This window comes from Xenopus tropicalis, chromosome 1 (genome assembly GCF_000004195.4).
Source record: "Xenopus tropicalis strain Nigerian chromosome 1, UCB_Xtro_10.0, whole genome shotgun sequence".
Lineage (NCBI taxonomy): Eukaryota > Metazoa > Chordata > Amphibia > Anura > Pipidae > Xenopus > Xenopus tropicalis.
The window spans coordinates 16,698,041-16,717,335 of NC_030677.2; the positions used below are offsets into that span (position 1 = coordinate 16,698,041).

General features: G+C 43.0%; 1 protein-coding gene across 1 annotated transcript; it reads right to left on the reverse strand.

Moving 5' to 3' along the window:
• Positions 1-6,896: 6,896 nt before the first annotated feature.
• Positions 6,897-16,723, reverse strand: LOC101730221 (traf2 and NCK-interacting protein kinase-like). Its single transcript, XM_031904429.1, has 16 exons — positions 16,707-16,723; positions 16,493-16,509; positions 16,365-16,402; positions 16,121-16,210; positions 15,570-15,638; positions 15,131-15,166; positions 14,935-15,000; positions 14,461-14,517; positions 12,905-13,033; positions 12,570-12,674; positions 12,376-12,466; positions 12,148-12,263; positions 11,370-11,421; positions 10,998-11,079; positions 9,458-9,609; positions 6,897-6,935 (listed from the first exon to the last, which is right to left on the reverse strand). Exons 1-16 carry the CDS (start codon positions 16,721-16,723, stop codon positions 6,922-6,924), a joined length of 1,131 nt encoding a protein of 376 aa, XP_031760289.1. The 3' UTR covers positions 6,897-6,921.
• Between the last annotated feature and the right edge of the window lie 2,572 nt (positions 16,724-19,295).

Sequence of the window (19,295 nt, forward strand, 5' to 3'; positions counted from 1 at the left end):
CAAACACAACAACTACACCCAAAAACAAAACAAACAAACAAAAAAGCAAATTAAACAACATTTTGGAGGAACAATTTAGCAAAATATTTGTTCTTTTTTTGTTTCAATAGTTTTATTAGATATGATAACAATTAGTTCTGACCAAACTCGCTCTGTGCCTGTGCCCCTCCCAAGTGGGACAACTGCCGCTTAGTTGAGGAAATCCGTGTGTGGCCTGTGCATATCTTTATAATGGGTACAAACAATATCAGCACTGCCCTCAATCACAATAGGCTTCTAATACTAATGAGTACAAAAGTCAGAGACCCTTTGACATTGTGGTGTAATGGCGAACATACACGGGGCAATTAGTCGCCACAACTTTTAAAAGTTCAGCGACTAATCATGCAACTTAGTTGCTATAAACTAATATACAAGTAGCGACAAATTGCATGTTGTTTGCGCTGTGACTGTATAAAAAGTTGCAGTGACTAATCGTCCCGTGTGTCTTCGCCCTTAGGGTAAAGGTGGCCATACATATGCCAGTTACAATGATCGTTCATCTTGGAGCTTCTGGCTTTTTCAGGTGATGCCAAATAGCAGGGGGGGGGGGGCTCCTGTTACAAAAAGGGCCTATAAAACTATTAATATGAAAACCTGATTGGTCGCTGAGTGAGCCCACAGTTTATGATTTAGAATTTTATTCTGTAACTTCAAACTGCTGTGATTGGAATGTTCTTGCCCGCAGAAGGGTAAATATATAGGGAATAATGTACCCCCTATTGTAAATTATAAGGATATTATAAGCCACAGAGGAGTTCCATAACCATGGCACGGAGTACTTTTATACAGCTCATAGAACTCCGAGGGAACTTCTAATATCCTTGTATTTTTCAACGGGGGGGGGGGGGGGGGGTACATTATTTATTATAATACACAACTTTTCTTTTAATTGATAACATCACTAAGCACCTTTATAAGGATAAAATTTACAGGATATTAATGACTTTTGTGTATTATATAAATCTGGGGGAGTATGACCTGCTGATAGGGCTGGGCTTTTTGCTTGAAGAGGTGAGCCACTGCCATCAATGTGTGTGAAATGGAAACATATATATACAATATACAGGTCATTTCCCTATGGCACCAAACTGTAAATAATATTGTTATAAACGGTATTTAGTGATGTCATTTCTGTCACATGACTCACTACGTGACCTGTATATATAATTTCTGTCACATGACCTGTATAAAAGCACTTGGCCTCGAATCTTTATAAGGTCATAGAACTCCTTGTGACTTATAATATCCCTATATGTTACAATAGGGGGTACTTTATTCGCTATATATTATAAGGAACTCCTTGTGACTTATAATATCCCTATATGTTACAATAGGGGGTACTTTATTTACTATATATTATAAGGAACTCCTCGGGGGCTTATAATATCCCTATATGTTACAATAGGGGGTACTTTATTTACTATATATTATAAGGAACTCCTCGGGGGCTTATAATATTCCTATATGTTACAATAGGGGGTACTTTATTCACTATATATTATAAGGAACTCCTCTGTGACTTATATTATCCCTATATGTTACAATAGGGGGTACTTTATTCACTATATATTATAAGGAACTCCTCTGTGACTTATAATATCCCTATATGTTACAATAGGGGGCACTTTATTCACTATATATTATAAGGAACTCCTCGGGGGCTTATAATATCCCTATATGTTACAATAGGGGGCACTTTATTCACTATATATTATAAGGAACTCCTCGGGGGCTTATAATATCCCTATATGTTACAATAGTAACATAGTAACATAGTAAGTTGGGTTGAAAAAAGACATACGTCCATCAAGTTCAACCATAATGCCTATACCTAACCTGCCTAACTACAAGTTGATCCAGAGGAAGGCAAAAAACCCCATCTGAAGCCTCTCTAATTTGCCTCAGAGGGGAAAAAATTCCTTCCTGACTCCAAGATGGCAATCGGACCAGTCCCTGGATCAACTTGTACTAAGAGCTATCTCCCATAACCGTGTATTCCCTCACTTGCTAAGAATCCATCCAGCCCCTTCTTAAAGCTATATAATGTATCAGCCAGCACGACTGATTCGGGGAGGGAATTCCACAACTTCACAGCTCTCACTGTAAAAAATCCTTTCCGAATATTTAAATGGAACCTCCCTTCTTCTAAACGGAGTGGGTGCCCTCGTGTCCGTTGGAAGGACCTACTGGTAAATAAAACATTAGAGAGGTTATTATATGATCCCCTTATATATTTATACATAGTTATCATGTCACCTCTTAAGCGCCTCTTCCCCAGTGTAAACAGACCCAACTTGGCCAGTCTTTCTTCATAACTGAGACTTTCCATACCCTTTACCAGCTTAGTTGCCCTTCTCTGGACCCTCTCTAGCTCAATAATGTCCCGTTTGAGCACTGGAGACCAAAACTGAACAGCATATTCTAGATGGGGCCTTACCAGTGCTCTGTAAAGGGGAAGAATAACCCCCTCCTCCCGTGAATCTATACCCCTTTTAATACAGCTCAGAACCTTGTTTGCCCTTGCAGCTGCTGCCTGGCATTGCTTGCTACAGCCAAGTTTATTATCTACAAGGACTCCAAGATCCTTCTCCATTATGGATTTGCCTAGTGCAGTCCCATTAAGGGTATACGGGGCTTGCATATTTTTACATCCCAGGTGCATGACCTTACATTTATCCACATTAAATCTCATCTGCCACTTAGCTGCCCAGATTGCCAGTTGGTCAAGATCCTGCTGCAGGGATGTCACATCCTGGATAGAATTGACTGGTCTGCAGAGTTTTGTGTCATCTGCAAACACTGATACATTACTCATAATACCCTCCCCTAAGTCATTTATGAACAAATTAAACAAAAGTGGACCCAGTACAGAACCCTGAGGGACCCCACTGAGAACCTTACTCCAAGTAGAGAATGTGCCATTAACAACCACCCTCTGTACCCGATCCTGTAGCCAGTTTTCTATCCATGTGCAAACGACTTCACTAAGACCAATAGACCTTAGCTTAGAAAGCAGTCGTTTGTGGGGAACGGTATCAAATGCTTTGGCAAAATCCAAATAGATGATATCTACTGCATCCCCACTGTCCAGCTTCTTACTTACCTCATCATAAAAAGCAATTAAATTGGTCTGACATGACCTGTCCTTCATAAAGCCATGCTGATTACTGCTCATAATGCCATTCTCCACTACATAATTTTGAATGTGATCCCTTAACAAGCCTTCAAATAACTTGCCCACCACGGATGTCAAACTTACAGGCCTATAATTGCCAGGCTGAGATCTTATTCCCTTTTTAAATATGGGAATGACATTCGCCTTCTTCCAATCACTAGGTACCATACCTGATGAAAGAGAGTCTGAGAATATCAGAAACAAGGGCCACTGCAATTCTGCCCCTAGCTCTCTCAGTACCCGAGGGTGTATTCCATCTGGCCCCGGTGCCTTGTTTACATTTATCGTGTGTAACCCTTTAAGCACCATATCCTGCGCCAACCACTGTGTAGTTGGAGCTGAGGCAACAGTGAAGCTATTGGGTGGGACTTGTCCCACTGGCTCCTCTACTGTATACACAGAAGAAAAGAACTGGTTAAGCACATCTGCCTTTTCTGTATCCGCTGTAACCATATTGTTATTATAACTCAATGGGGCCACACCCTCAACCTGCATCTTTTTACTATTAATATACTTAAAAAACTTTTTGGGGTTAGTCTTGGCCTCGGCCGCGATGCGCTCCTCATTTTCTATCTTTGCCTTCCGGATTGCTGTTTTACAACACTTGTTATAGTGTTTATATTCATTAAACGCAGCTACTGTCCCCTCTGATAGGGGGCACTTTATTCACTATATATTATAAGGAAATCCTCGGGGGCTTATAATATCCCTATATGTTACAATAGGGGGCACTTTATTTGCTATATATTATAAGGAACTCCTCGGGGGCTTATAATATCCCTACATGTTACAATAGGGGGCACTTTATTTGTTATATATTATAAAGAACTCCTCTGTGATTTATAATATCCCTATATGTTACAATAGGGGGTACTTTATTCACTATATATTATAAGGAACTCCTCAGGGACTTATAATATCCCTATATGTTACAATAGGGGGCACTTTATTCGCTAATATATATATATATACTCATTATTATCAGTATCAACCTCCATATGTTGATAATAATCTCCCTGCAGTGATCCCCAAAGGAAACACAAAGCTGTAATACAGTCCCTGAATGTCCCAGTAAAGATAAAATGAATTCATACGACGCAGTCAATGTAACTTTACACAAATAAGGACAAAAATGTTTACACCCTATCAGCCAGTTGGCAGCAATGGGCACCTGTAGTGATTCTGTTGTAAATAGTGACTGTTGTGCCAGAGGGCCCCGTTACCCGTTTCTCTGTGCCAGAGGGCCCCGTTACCCGTTTCCCTGTGCCAGAGGGCCCCGTAACCAGTTTCTCTGTGCCAGAGGGCCCCGTTGCCCGTTTCTCTGTGCCAGAGGGCCCCGTTGCCCGTTTCTCTGTGCCAGAGGGCCCCGTTGCCCGTTTCTCTGTGCCAGAGGGCCTCGTTACCCGTTTCTCTGAGCCAGAGGGCCCCGTTGCCCGTTTCTCTGTGCCAGATGGCCTCGTTACCCGTTTCTCTGTGCCAGAGGGCCCCGTTGCCCGTTTCTCTGTGCCAGAGGGCCCCGTAACCAGTTTCTCTGTGCCAGAGGGCCCCGTTGCCCGTTTCTCTGTGCCAGAGGGCCTCGTTACCCGTTTCTCTGAGCCAGAGGGCCCCGTTGCCCGTTTCTCTGTGCCAGATGGCCTCGTTACCCGTTTCTCTGTGCCAGAGGGCCCCGTTGCCCGTTTCTCTGTGCCAGAGAGCCCGTTGCCCGTTTCTCTGTGCCAGAGGGCCTCGTTGCCCGTTTCTCTGTGCCAGAGAGCCTCGTTACCCGTTACTCTGTGCCAGAGAGCCTCGTTGCCCGTTTCTCTGTGCCAGAGGGCCTCGTTGCCCGTTTCTCTGTGCCAGAGGGCCTCGTTGCCCGTTTCTCTGTGCCAGAGAGCCTTGTTGCCCGTTTCTCTGTGCCAGAGAGCCTCGTTGCCTGTTTCTCTGTGCCAGAGAGCCTCGTTGCCAGTTTCTCTGTGCCAGAGGGCCTCGTTACCTGTTTCTCTGTGCCAGTGAGCCTCGTTGCCAGTTTCTCTGTGCCAGAGGGCCTCGTTGCCTGTTTCTCTGTGCCAGAGAGCCTCGTTGCCTTTTTCTCTGTGCCAGAGAGCCTCGTTGTCTGTTTCTCTGTGCCAGAGAGCCTCGTTGCCTGTTTCTCTGTGCCAGAGAGCCTCGTTACCAGTTTCTCTGTGCCAGAGGGCCTCGTTGCCTGTTTCTCTGTGCCAGAGAGCCTCGTTACCAGTTTCTCTGTGCCAGAGGGCCTCGTTGCCTGTTTCTCTGTGCCAGAGAGCCTCGTTGCCTGTTTCTCTGTGCCAGAGAGCCTCGTTGCCTGTTTCTCTGTGCCAGAGAGCCTCGTTGCCTGTTTCTCTGTGCCAGAGGGCCTCGTTGCCTGTTTCTCTGTGCCAGAGAGCCCCGTTACCCGTTTTTCTGTGCCAGAGGGACTTGTTACCCGTTTCCCTGTGCCAGAGGGCCTCGTTGCCTGTTTCTCTGTGCCAGAGAGCCCCGTTACCCGTTTCTCTGTGCCAGAGGGACTTGTTACCCGTTTCCCTGTGCCAGAGGGCCCCGTTGCCCGTTTCTCTGTGCCAGAGAGCCCTGTTACCCGTTTCTCTGTGCCAGGGGGCCTCGTTACCAGTTTCTCTGTGCCAGAGGGCCCCGTTACCAGTTTCTCTGTGCCAGAGGGCCCCGTTGCCCGTTTCTCTTTGCCAGAGGGACTCGTTACCCGTTTCCCTGTGCCAGAGAATCCCCGTTACCAGTTTCTCTGTGCCAGAGGGCCCTGTTGCCCGTTTCTCTGTGCCAGAGGGCCCCGTTACCTGTTTCTCTGTGCCCTGTGCCTTTAGCAGGGACAGAAAAGCCTTAAGAGTAAAGAGTGTTTGTGCTCTTAGTGCTCACTATCCTACCAGGGAGGTGGCCCCCAGCCAGCAATAGGCCCAAGAAGAGCCCCCATTGCTCAGATATTTATTTAAAAATGGGGCAATTAAAAGGGCAAGAGAAAGAGATTTTTTTTAAAGTATCTATCTATTTCTTTTTTATATTTTTCTTTTTGATGTTTTTTGCTCCTTTTTTAAATAAATATCAAGTGCAAGTTACAATTTTATTTATTCAAGGTCTTCTTATTTAGGATGCACCTTTCCTATAATTGACCGATAAACCAATGATTCAATGGCCATTCTATGGGTGTCACTTAAGCACCTTTCTTGTTTCCTTACTGGTTGCTATGGTCAGTGATCATGGCAACTCCAAAGGAAAAAAACAGACTGCAGTTTAAACGCAATAGCTGGGAAAAAAAACAAATAAATAATATATGTTTTAGAATGCCGCTATATTACTGGCAATCTTACCCTTTGAGTAGGCATTTCCTATATGAAAATACAGTATTTTGTATATTTTTCGTCCAGTTGTGGGCTATGCCTTCTTCTCTTACTCATCATTAGAATTTATATTAAAAGGATGATGGATATGAGCCAACAGTGGGCTTGGAGGTTATTATGGCCATCTCCCCAATAAGACAATCTAGCATGGATTGATATAATCTAAAGATGGAATATTTATTGAATAAATCAGTACACAATAAAGATTTCTCAGATGCAGTTGTTAGAAGATGCTGTTGTCCATGAAGAAGAGAACATAGAGGGCTGCCATCGGGACCACGATGTTATGTGGGGGGCCCAAGGATGTTAAATAGGCCCCCTATGCCCCAAACCCTCCCCCGATGGCTGCCTTCTTCTGTTCTTTTAGTGCTTCATTCCTAAGGAGAGATTGTTCAGCGTTATTCATGGAGTAGGTGAGTTTATAATAATTCTGTTGTTTGTTTTTACTATTTGCATTTATAGTTTTTGTCATTGCGTGTTTCATATATAACGTTCCCTTTGCTGCTAATGTAAAGGTCAACTACAACTATCTATTAATAACCTGTTCTCCCATCCCAGCTTGTTTGTCTTTCCCGTAGATTTAAGGTTCCCATACACGAGATCGCCAAGCGAGCGGATCTTTACCCAATATCCCCACCTACGGGTGGCCGATATCAGGGAGCGCGCAGGTAAAAAAAAAAAAAATTAGATCGTTTGGCATTGGCGGCAATGGGGCAGTCGGTTAGGGGCCGCATCGGCTCGTTGATCCCCGATCCGACTGAATTTTCTAACCTAGCTGATCAATATCTGGGCAATTTTAGGCCAGATATCGGTCAGGCAGGCCCCTTGTTTCTGCCCCTTGATGGGCCAATAAGCTGCCAAATTGGTCCAAGGGACCCATATCGGCAGCTACTATCAGGCCGTGTATGGAGACCTTTAGCCCAGTTTAGTGACCTCTGCCCTAATACAAGTCTTTATTATTGGCGGCTTTAGTATCGAATGAATTCGTATGTAGGAAAGCAAGAGAATATTTGTATGAACAATAGATGGTTATAGTCAATGCATTGTGGGAACTATAATGAGAATGAGCAGTCCCCTTACCTCTGTGCAGCTGTTGGGCGATGTTCTTCTTGCAGACGGTCTTCTAGATGGGAAGAAGAGAACATAGAGGGCTGCCATCGGGACCACGATGTTATGTGGGGGGCCCAAGGATGTTAAATAGGCCCCCTATGCCCCAAACCCTCCCCCGATGGCTGCCTCCTTCTGTTCTTTTAGTGCTTCATTCCTAAGGAGAGATTGTTCAGCATTATTCATGGAGTAGGTGAGTTTATAATAATTCTGTCATTTGTTTGTTTTTACTATTTGCATTTATAGTTTTTGTCATTGCGTGTTTTATATATAACGTTCCCTTTGCTGCTAATGTAAAGGTCAACTACAACTATCTATTAATAACCTGTTCTCCCATCCCAGCTTGTTTGTCTGTCCCGTAGATTTAAGGTCCCCATACACGAGATCGCCAAGCGAGTGGATCTTCACCCGATATCCCCACCTACGGATGGCCGATATCGGGGAGTGTGTAGGTAAAAAAAAAAAATAATTTGATCGTTTGGCCCAGGGGCCAAAGGATCGAATTATATTGGCGGCAATGGGGGCAGTTGGTTCGGGGACCGCATCAACGAGCTGATGCGGTCCCCGATCCGACTGAATTTTCTAACCTGCCCGATCGATATCTGCCCAATTTCAGGCCAGATGTTGGTCGGGCAGGCCCCTTGTTTCTGCCCCTACACGGGCCGATAAGCTGCAGAATCAGTTCAAGGGACCCATATCGACAGCTACTATCAACCCGTGTATGGGGACCTTTAGCCCAGTTTAGTGACCTCTGCCCTAATACAAGTCTTTATTATTGGTGGCTTTAGTATCGAATGAATTTGTATGTAGGAAAGCAACAGAATATTTGTATGAATGGGAGCAGTAGATGGTTATAGTCAATGCATTGTGGGAACTATAATGAGAATGAGCAGTCCCCTTACCTCTGTGCAGCTGTTGGGCAATGTTCTTCTTGCAGACGGTCTTCTAGATGGGAAGAAGAGAACATAGAGGGCTGCCATCGGGACCACGATGTTATGTGGGGGGCCCAAGGATGTTAAATAGGCCCCATATGCCCCAAACCCTCCCCCGATGGCTGCCTCCTTCTGTTCTTTTAGTGCTTCATTCCTAAGGAGAGATTGTTCAGTGTTATTCATGGAGTAGGTGAGTTTATAATAATTCTGTTGTTTGTTTTTACTATTTGCATTTATAGTTTTTGTCATTGCATGTTTTATATATAACGTTCCCTTTGCTGCTAATGTAAAGGTCAACTACAACTACCTATTAATAACGTGTTCTCCCATCCCAGCTTGTTTGTCTGTCCCGTAGATTTAAGGTTCCCATACACGAGATCGCCAAGCGAGCGGATCTTTAACCAATATCCCCACCTACGGGTGGCCGATATCAGGGAGCGCGCAGGTAAAAAAAAAAAAATAATTAGATCGTTTGGCATTGGCGGCAATGGGGCAGTCGGTTAGGGGACCGCATCGGCTCGTTGATCCCCGATCCGACTGAATTTTCTAACCTAGCTGATCAATATCTGGGCAATTTTAGGCCAGATATCGGTCAGGCAGGCCCCTTGTTTCTGCCCCTTGATGGGCCAATAAGCTGCCAAATTGGTCCAAGGGACCCATATCGGCAGCTACTATCAACCCGTGTATGGAGACCTTTAGCCCAGTTTAGTGACCTCTGCCCTAATACAAGTCTTTATTATTGGCGGCTTTAGTATCGAATGAATTCGTATGTAGGAAAGCAAGAGAATATTTGTATGAACAATAGATGGTTATAGTCAATGCATTGTGGGAACTATAATGAGAATGAGCAGTCCCCTTACCTCTGTGCAGCTGTTGGGCGATGTTCTTCTGCACACCCCTTTCACCCCTGATCTCTCCAATGAAGGGGTGGGACAGAAGTTGCCTTGCAGACGGTCTTTTCGATGGTTCTCTCTGCAGGCACTCGGAAATGAAGAAACGGAACTCGTCGCTCCTGGAAAAAAGAAACGGTGGCAAAATGATATCATATATCATAATTGTTCATGTTGCATAATCTCTCATTTCCCAGAGTTCACACGTTTAACAGTTAATAGAATCAGCACAGCCAAGTGCCCTGTATACCCCATTATCCCCTCTATAAATGCCTCGCTGCCCAATCACAACACAGGCAGATAGGGGCTGTTCGAGACAGCAATAGAGGGTGAACCCATTACTTACGAACCCTGAATTATTAGGGTACATTTACCTGTGACCAAGTTTCTGTCTCTCTGGTTTGGCCAACATCTTAGCCCGGCTTGTATTGGCTGCCAGATACCGGCCCCAAGATCTCAAGCTCAGCACGAGAGTGCATTTGTGCATTCAAGAGCTACACATGTTACACATCACCTTCACCCTTATTTCAGCCCGGACTGGGACACTTAATAGGCCCCGGCATTTCATATACACAAAACAGGCCCCCCAGCCCAATAAAAAGTGATTGGCTATGGCATCTTACAGCAATTACCTGCCCTCATTTACCCATTTATCCCTTTCCCCACCCTTACTTTACCTCATATCCCAATGTCCCCCTCACCATAACTTCTACCTTGCCTATTTCCCTACCTTTCCTGACTCTCTTTCTCATTCACACACCTTATTAACCCTTTCCATGTTCCCGATCTCCCGCTAACTGCCTATTCCATTTCCCCACCCTCTGCCCCTAATTGCCTATTCCATTTCCCCACCCTCTCCCCCTAACTGCCAATTCCATTTCCCCACCCTCTCCCCCTAACTGCCTATTCCATTTCCCCACCCTCTCCCCCTCACTGCCTATTCCATTTCCCCACCCTCTCCCCCTAACTGCCTATTCCATTTCCCCACCCTCTCCCCCTAACTGCCAATTCCATTTCCCCACCCTCTCCCCCTAACTGCCTATTCCATTTCCCCACCCTCTCCCCCTAACTGCCTATTCCATTTCCCCACCCTCTCCCCCTCACTGCCTATTCCATTTCCCCACCCTCTCCCCCTAACTGCCTATTCCATTTCCCCACCCTCTCCCCCTAACTGCCTATTCCATTTCTCCACCCTCTCCCCCTCACTGCCTATTCCATTTCCCCACCCTCTCCCCCTCACTGCCTATTCCATTTCCCCACCCTCTCCCCCTAACTGCCTATTCCATTTCTCCACCCTCTCCCCCTCACTGCCTATTCCATTTCTCCACCCTCTCCCCCTCACTGCCTATTCCATTTCCCCACCCTCTCCCCCTCACTGCCTATTCCATTTCCCCACCCTCTCCCCCTAACTGCCTATTCCATTTCCCCACCCTCTCCCCCTAACTGCCTATTCCATTTCTCCACCCTCTCCCCCTCACTGCCTATTCCAATTCTAGTGAAAGAGACTCACCATTTTCCCCATGGTGTTAATGTTGGCGCGGGACCGCGTGTGATCTTCTCAATCAGCTTCTGTCGTGGAAGTTTGCTGAATGCTGGGATGTAAAGATACAAAAGAAAAATATGACGACCGATGAATACAACATTTCGGGTGAAATTCACTTGAATTCAAATTTTTAAGCTTTGTCGAATCCTGTAAATTCTGTAACTCAATGTGTTATAATCTCAACTGACAGACAAAAAATGAATTGGGAATCAGGAAATCAATGATTACAATTGTTTGGAAACGGAAGATACACCCCTTATTGGCCTATACAGGAGCTCGCCAGGTTTTAGCGGCCAGTTCATTACCTGTATACACATGCACACACTAGGGTTTACTTACAGAGTCCCTCCGCCATTTCGATGGCTGCAATGCCGAGTGACCAGATGTCAGCCTGGATATTAAAACATGGGGAAAAGACAGTTATTAGAGAAGAATATACACAGAGTACATGGACATAATTCCAGTTGCAGAGAATTCAGATACTTCTGATCCCTATCCACCCACACCCTGATAGTGATTCTATTTAGGATGCACAATAACAAATCCATTAGAAGCCTATAATCAATTAGTGAAGTGCTGTGACTTTTATGTCTAGAAAATGACCCCAAACTGAGAGTCGTGTGTTACACGGAGTGTGACCTCCCCATAAAGCATAAGCAGTCAGATGAAGTTGGTTTCTAATATTCTTGTGTCCTCAGGGTCGGACTGGGCCGCCGGGACACCGAGACAAATCCCGATGGGCCCAGATCCGACCCTTGCCGGGCGCTCCAACCGTTCCTCCCCTGATGCGTTAAATTTACGCGCTCGGGCAGGACGTCGGATGGGGGGCCCTGCGGGGGGTTAGGGGGGCCCCTGGGGGGTTAGGGGACGCGGCCAGCAGGGGCACCTACAGGCCCTTCACCCCCCAGTCTGACCCTGTGTGTCCTGCACCTAAAATGCATTTCACTCTCTCATTTCAGATTCTCGTATCACAGAAACCACATTACAGCTCTGCATTCTCTGTTATGAGAGGGGTAAGTAAAGTGAGTGGAAAATTCCATGCAGTTTAAGCGACATACATTTTATATAACAGAGACATTAACTCTAAACTAAAAAGATAGGGAAGACATCGCAATACCTTATGGTCATACTCGTGCTTGTTGGTAAAATTAGCCAGTACTTCTGGGGCCGAGTATGTTATAGTCCCAGAAGTACTGCTGCTCTTTTCTCCAAACGTGGCAAATCCAAATTCACCTGAAATTGTATGAGAAAAGCAGGGATGTTAATGTTCATTTAGACATGCTAGCCACCAATAAACACCATGGGGAAAAAATATCCTTGTGTTCAGATTCCAAGCGTCACTTACCGATCTTCACCTCTCCATAGGAGGTGATCAGGATGTTTTCGGGCTTGATGTCATGGTGGATGATGTTCTTCTTTTGCAGGTGGAAAAGGCCCTGAGAAATCAAGAAAGCAAAAGTAAGTATATAAATATTTTTGAACTCACTGATTAATGAGAAATATGCAGAGTAGCACCAAGGAGTTCAACGTGTGACCTACCGTGGTTATTTGTTTGCAGATGTAGGAGATCCACCTTTCTCCTAAGGTCTTTCTGGTGCCAATGAGATCTTGCAGAGTGGCACCAGTGATGAACTCAGTAGCAATCTAGAAAACAAATAAAGAATATTTGGTCAACTATTTTATTTCTCTAAAAATGTATTGGGAACCCGAGGAAGAGGCTTTGTGGCTTTAAGTCTTGGTGTGACTGCAATATCAGCCGCAACTGTTTCTTACCAAACGGGATCATGTTTGCACCCAAAATGCGTATTAGATCAGTTAAAATTGGCCTGTTTGCTACATAAATGTGTAACCTCTCCGAATAAACACTTCCTTACCCATAGTCCTTCCGGGAGTGATGGTGTCCGTGGGGCCTGATGGTAATAGGCCCCATAGAAATCCACGATGTTTTCATGGCCTGACACCATTTCAAGGACTTCAACTTCTGATTGGATTCCTTTTTGCTTCTAGTTTAAAAAAAAAAGAAACAAGGTAAATAAAATGGATACAATAACAATTTAAAATACCCCAACCTGACTTGATGTTATGAAAAATGACAGCTTTGTAATATCCCTACATGAGTATTGTATAATATGACAGAGACTCCTTTAGTTCTTTAATATCGAACTGTACAGGTATAGGACCCATTATCCAGAATGCCCGGGGCCAAGGGTATTTCCGGATAAGGGGTCTTTCTGTAATTTGGATCTCCACACCTTAGGTCTACTAAAAATTGTATAAAACATTTATTAAACTCAATAGGATTGTTTTGCATCCAATAAGGATTATTTATATCTTAGTTGGGATCAAGTACAGGTACTGTTTTATTATTACAGAGAAAAGGGAATCATTTAACCATTAAATAAACCCAATAGGACTGTTCTGCCCCAATAAGGGGTAATTATATCTTAGTTGGGATCAAGTACAGGTACTGTTTTATTATTACAGAGAAAAGGGAATCATTTAACCATGAAATAAACCCAATAGGGCTGTTCTGCCCCCAATAAGGGGTAATTATATCTTAGTTGGGATCAAGTACAGGTACTGTTTTATTATTACAGAGAAAAGGGAATCATTTAACCATTAAATAAACCCAATAGGACTGTTCTGCCCCAATAAGGGGTAATTATATCTTAGTTGGGATCAAGTACAGGTACTGTTTTATTATTACAGAGAAAAGGGAATCATTTAACCATGAAATAAACCCAATAGGGCTGTTCTGCCCCCAATAAGGGGTAATTATATCTTAGTTGGGATCAAGTACAGGTACTGTTTTATTATTACAGAGAAAAGGGAATCATTTAACCATGAAATAAACCCAATAGGGCTGTTCTGCCCCCAATAAGGGGTAATTATATCTTAGTTGGGATCAAGTACAGGTACTGTTTTATTATTACAGAGAAAAGGGAATCATTTAACCATTAAATAAACCCAATAGGGCTGTTCTGCCCCAATAAGGGGTAATTATATCTTAGTTGGGATCAAGTACAGGTACTGTTTTATTATTACAGAGAAAAGGGAATCATTTAACCATGAAATAAACCCAATAGGGCTGTTCTGCCCCCAATAAGGGGTAATTATATCTTAGTTGGGATCAATTACAAGGTACTGTTTTATTATTACAGAGAAAAAGCAAATCAGTTTTAAAATTCTAAATTATTTGATTAAAATGGAGTCTATGGGAGACAGGCTTTCCGTAATTCAGAGCTTTCTAGATAACAGGTTTCAGGATAAGGGATCCCATACCTGTATTTGTTATTTTACAGTAACATAGTTATTAGGGACCAGGGTATTTCACTGACTGTATTTGGTTAACAAGTTCCCATAATGTAGGTATAACAAAAGGCTAATTAGTATCTAATTACAGTAATCAGTAATCATGAAGACACATTACCTCTTGATCTTCTATGATTACAATGGCCACCTCCATTCGTCTGCTTCGGTGCCATCCCTGTAACAAATGTAGGAAAAGAAACTCAGCAATCATTGCTAACAAAACAGAATGGGAAAGCAAATAGATATACAGAAGCATGTAAATATTATTATTATTATTATTAACATCTATTTATAAAGCGCCAACATATCCCGCAGCGCTGTACAATAAGTGGGTTACATACACTGGACATACAGAGTAACATATAAAGCAATCAATAACCGATACAAGAGGTGAAGAGGGCCCTGCCCAAAAGAGCTTACAATCTACAAATATAAATATGGAAAGGTTTATTGGCTGAAGCCCAAGAAAAACACAGAAAGGACAATACTCTAGAGGGCACAACCAATGGACAGAATTACATAATAATAATAATTACATAATAATAACCCAAAAGCGCACACACACATTTTAACACTGAATAAAATATCTTACATTGTAAATCACTCCATTGGGGTCCTCTCCGATTTGTTCCCCCAATTTGAAATATCTCCCGGGCTCCTGAAAAACAACATTGAAAATGTGATAAACTAATATTAAGCAGTTGGACAAATAACCTTTCTAACATGTGAGAAGCGCAGAAGGTGTAAGAGGAGACAGAGGGTAGAAATACAGTTTTACAGCTACTTACTGGATATTTCTCAGCGAGTGAGATGGTGTTATTCCCCTGAGGAAGAGAAAAGGGATTTAATCAGAGCAACTCATTTTGTGGAACTGCTAACATTATATTTTGTAGAGCAAGGAAAGGATTCATTTACTAAGTGGTGCCAGTATGTTAGTTAAAGTCGTTTGGCTCATACATAGAACATTTATAATGAACTGGCAGATACATCTTGGTAAAAACAGAGAACATTTGCCCCTTTACAACTTTAGTTTAAGGAACAGGCCTTGTGCTGAACTATACTTTGCTTATGGTTTGAACCCTCTTTATAAAAAAAAAATCCCTCTCTCCCACACAAGCTGAACCGCTGGGCTTTGAGATAAGAGCAGCTTAAGGGGAAATCAGTTTAAATATAAATCAATAAAAAGGTTTAATCAGATCTGTTTGTTTAAACCTCATTGAGACCCACCTCGTTGGTCGGAGGTTCCACTCGCTTTCTCTGGGAGATCTTGGGCCGGCAGGTGGTAGTGCCAGATTCCTGGGAAAGAAAATGTGTTGTTATATAAACTGATCTTAAAATAGAACTGCAACACCCAACTGTATATGTTTGTGCCCATAAATAAGGGGAGATAGAGCTTTGGAGCGGGCTTGATGGTTGTTATGTCTTGCAGTGTCCTTTCTTTTATACCCCTCATTGCTCTGATTGCAGGAGTTTGTGTAGTGAAGCCTGCCTGGATCTTGGCTTTAGTGTGTATGTTCTAGAAGGGCAATGGGAGATGTGGAAGGTCTGAGAGGATGTAACAGAGGCAAAAAGTGGTGCCCAACCCCCCCACTGAGCCCTTGTGCATTTGACCTGCAGGTAAGAGTGGGATGGGGCCTACATAAGAGTTTGCATGATGTGGTTGGATGGGGGCCTGCTCGGAGCCCAAATAGGTTTAAAATGATTTAATGCTATATTGAGAGAAAAAATATTAAATTAAGCTCAAACCTAAACTATAGAAAAACAAATAAAGCTCAAACCTCCTTAAGGTGTTTCTTATCCTCTTGGCTCAGTTCCGTTACTGAGCCCTCGTCCTGGCTGGTGTTGGTGCCAGTCTCTTCAGGTGACGCCTGGGAAATATAAATACAGTATCTCAACCATCAAAGTGAGAGCTTAAAAGTGTCATTAACATGTTCCTATAGAAACGGCCACAATGGATTTTATGTAGCCGAGTTGGATATTTTATTATAATTGTGTTTCTCTTTTACATAATTTTCTGCTTACCTGGTAGTGGCAGGGGCGGGTGTCGGCGCTCGCCTCCACTATCAGCTCTTCCTCCTGGTTAAGTCAGAAAAAAAGATTGAAAAAATAATTTCATGGCTCCAATAAAAACTGAGCCCTTTTAAACACACTGCCTGACGCAATGGGTCTGGGTTCAGACCAGGAAGAAGGCTGATGCCAGTGTAGGGGCTGATTCTTGGCCTGTGATCAGCCCCCTATGTGGCATTAGCCTTAATATCTGGCCAAGTAGGCGGTGCCTAACAAATTGCCGCCCCCAAAGTGAATCTGGATTGGATATTCTCTGAATATATCTTTTTCTATTGTGACCCTATTATTTTTTCTTACCTGACAGATGTTGTCATCAAGGATTTGGGGAGTCTCCTGATTGAAAAAAAGGTAAGAAAAAGTTATTGCGCATTGTAATATTTCTGTTGTATAGAAGCTGATATACAGTCTTGCATAAAATATTGGGTGATTTTTATTTGCCCGACACAGTGGTACTTATTTACTTATATAGGGTAAATGCCGGATGCGGTGGCACATCAACAAGCATTTAGGAACATAGGGTCGGATTGTCAGCCTGTGTTTATCCAAAGGCCGAGTATCTAGCACGTGTGGCAGGAGCCTATCAGTTAAATTGTATGAGTGTATGTAATCATAGCAACCAATCATATTTTTTTATTTTCTAATTTATACACGCTAGAAGGCCGGTAAGAAACAGATGCTGACTGGTTAACTGAGGCTAACTTGCTCTAATGCAGTTGCCCACACCAAACTATGTTAGTAAATAATTTACACTGTTGGGTAAATATTATTATTATTATTCTTTACAGATATTATTCATGACCCCTGTAGCTCCAATACAAACTGAGCCCTTTTAAACACATTGGGACCCCTACAAAATGTTTGGCCCATACCTCACAGGTGTTACACTGAGGGACTCCACTCTCATCCTCTTGGCTCAGTTCCGTTACTGAGCCCTCGTCCTGGCTGGTGTTGGTGCCAGTCTCTTCAGGTGACGCCTGGGAAATATAAATACAGTTTCTAAACCATCTAAGTGAGAGCTTAAAAGTGTTATTAACATGTTCCTATAGAAACGGTCACAATGGATTTTATGTAGCCGAGTGGGATATTTTAATATAATTGTGTTTCTGTTACATAATTTTCTGCTTACCTGGTAGTGGCAGGGGCGGGTGTCGGCGCTCGCCTCCACTATCAGCTCTTCCTCCTGGTTAAGTCAGAAAAAAAGATTTTTAAAACATTTCATGGCTCCAATAAAAACTGAGCCCTTTTAAACACATTGCCTGACGCAATGGTTCTGGGTGAAGACCAATAAGAAGGCTGATGCCTTAATTTCTGGCCAAGTAGGCGGTGCCTAACAAATTGTCACCCCAAAGTGAATCTAGATTGGATATTCTCTTAATATATCTTTTTCTATTGTGACCCTATTATTTTTTCTTACCTGACAGGTGTTCTCATCAGGGATTATGGGAGTCTCCTGATAGTAAAAAAGGTAAGAAAAAGTTATTGCACATTGTAATATTTCTGTTGTATAGAAGCTGATATACAGTCTTGCATAAAATAGAAGGTGATTTTTATTTGCCCGACACAGTGGTGCTTATTTACTTATATAGGGTAAATGCTGGATGCGGTGGCACATCAACAAGCATTTAGGAACATAGGGTCGGATTGTCAGCCTGTGTTTATCCAAAGGCCGAGTATCTAGCACGTGTGGCAGGAGCCTATGAGTTAAATTGTATGAGTGTATGTAATCATAGCAACCAATCAGATTTTTTTATTTTCCAATTTATACACGCTAGAAGGCCGGTAAGAAACAGATGCTGACTGGTTAACTGAGGCTAACTTGCCCAAATGCAGTTGCCCACACCAAACTATGTTAGTAAATAATTTTCACTGTTGGGTAAATATTATTATTATTCTTTACAGATATTATTCATGACCCCTGTAGCTCCAATACAAACTGAGCCCTTTTAAACACATTGGGACCCCTGCAAAATGTTTGGCCCATACCTCACAGGTGTTACACTGAGGGACTCCGCTCTCATCTACAGATTCCTGGTAGTGGCAGGGGCTGGTGTCGGCACTCGCCTCCACTACCAGGTCTTCCTCCTGAAAAATAGGAAAAAAAATAGATTTTAAAAATAATTTCATGGCTCCAATAAAAACTGAGCCCTTTAAAACACATTACCTGACGCAATGGGTCTGAGTTCAGACCAGGAAGAAGGCTGATGCCAGTGTAGGGGCTGATTCTTGGCCTGTGTTTTTCTGAAGGCCAAGATCAGCCCCCCCATGTGGCATTAGCCTTCATTTCTGGCCAAGTAGGCGGTGCCTAACAAATTGCCACCCCAAAGCAAAACTCAAATTTGATATTCTCTTAAATATCTTTTTCTATTGTCGCCCTATTATTTTGTCTTACCTGACAGGTGTTATTCTCAGGGAATGCTGGAGTCTCCTGATTGAAAAAAGGTAAGAAAAAGATGTTGCAAGTTTTAATACTTATGTTTTAAAGAAGCTGATTAATAAAATATAGTTTGATTTTTATTTGCCCCTCTCATCCCTCTCTTATGCTTACATGGCAGATGTTAATAGCCGGCTCCGGTTCCTGCTCTGGCTCCTCCTCCTAAGAGAAATAAAGTTAGTTATCTCATCAACTTACTATAACTCTGTAGTTTAGTGTCTAAAATGTACCTTGTACAATACAAATTCCCTAAACTTCCGAAAACCAAACCTACTTACCTGGCAGTTATTGTTGCCAGGGGTTTCTGTCAGTTCCTGGTTAAGAGGTAAAAGTCAAGTTATCAAATCAAGTCAGCATTTTAGAAAGGGAAAATAGCTCATATGTTATATTAAGGGACTGGTGTTTTATTATTGAATTATTTGATACTCACTTGGCAAACAAAGTTGCCAGATCCA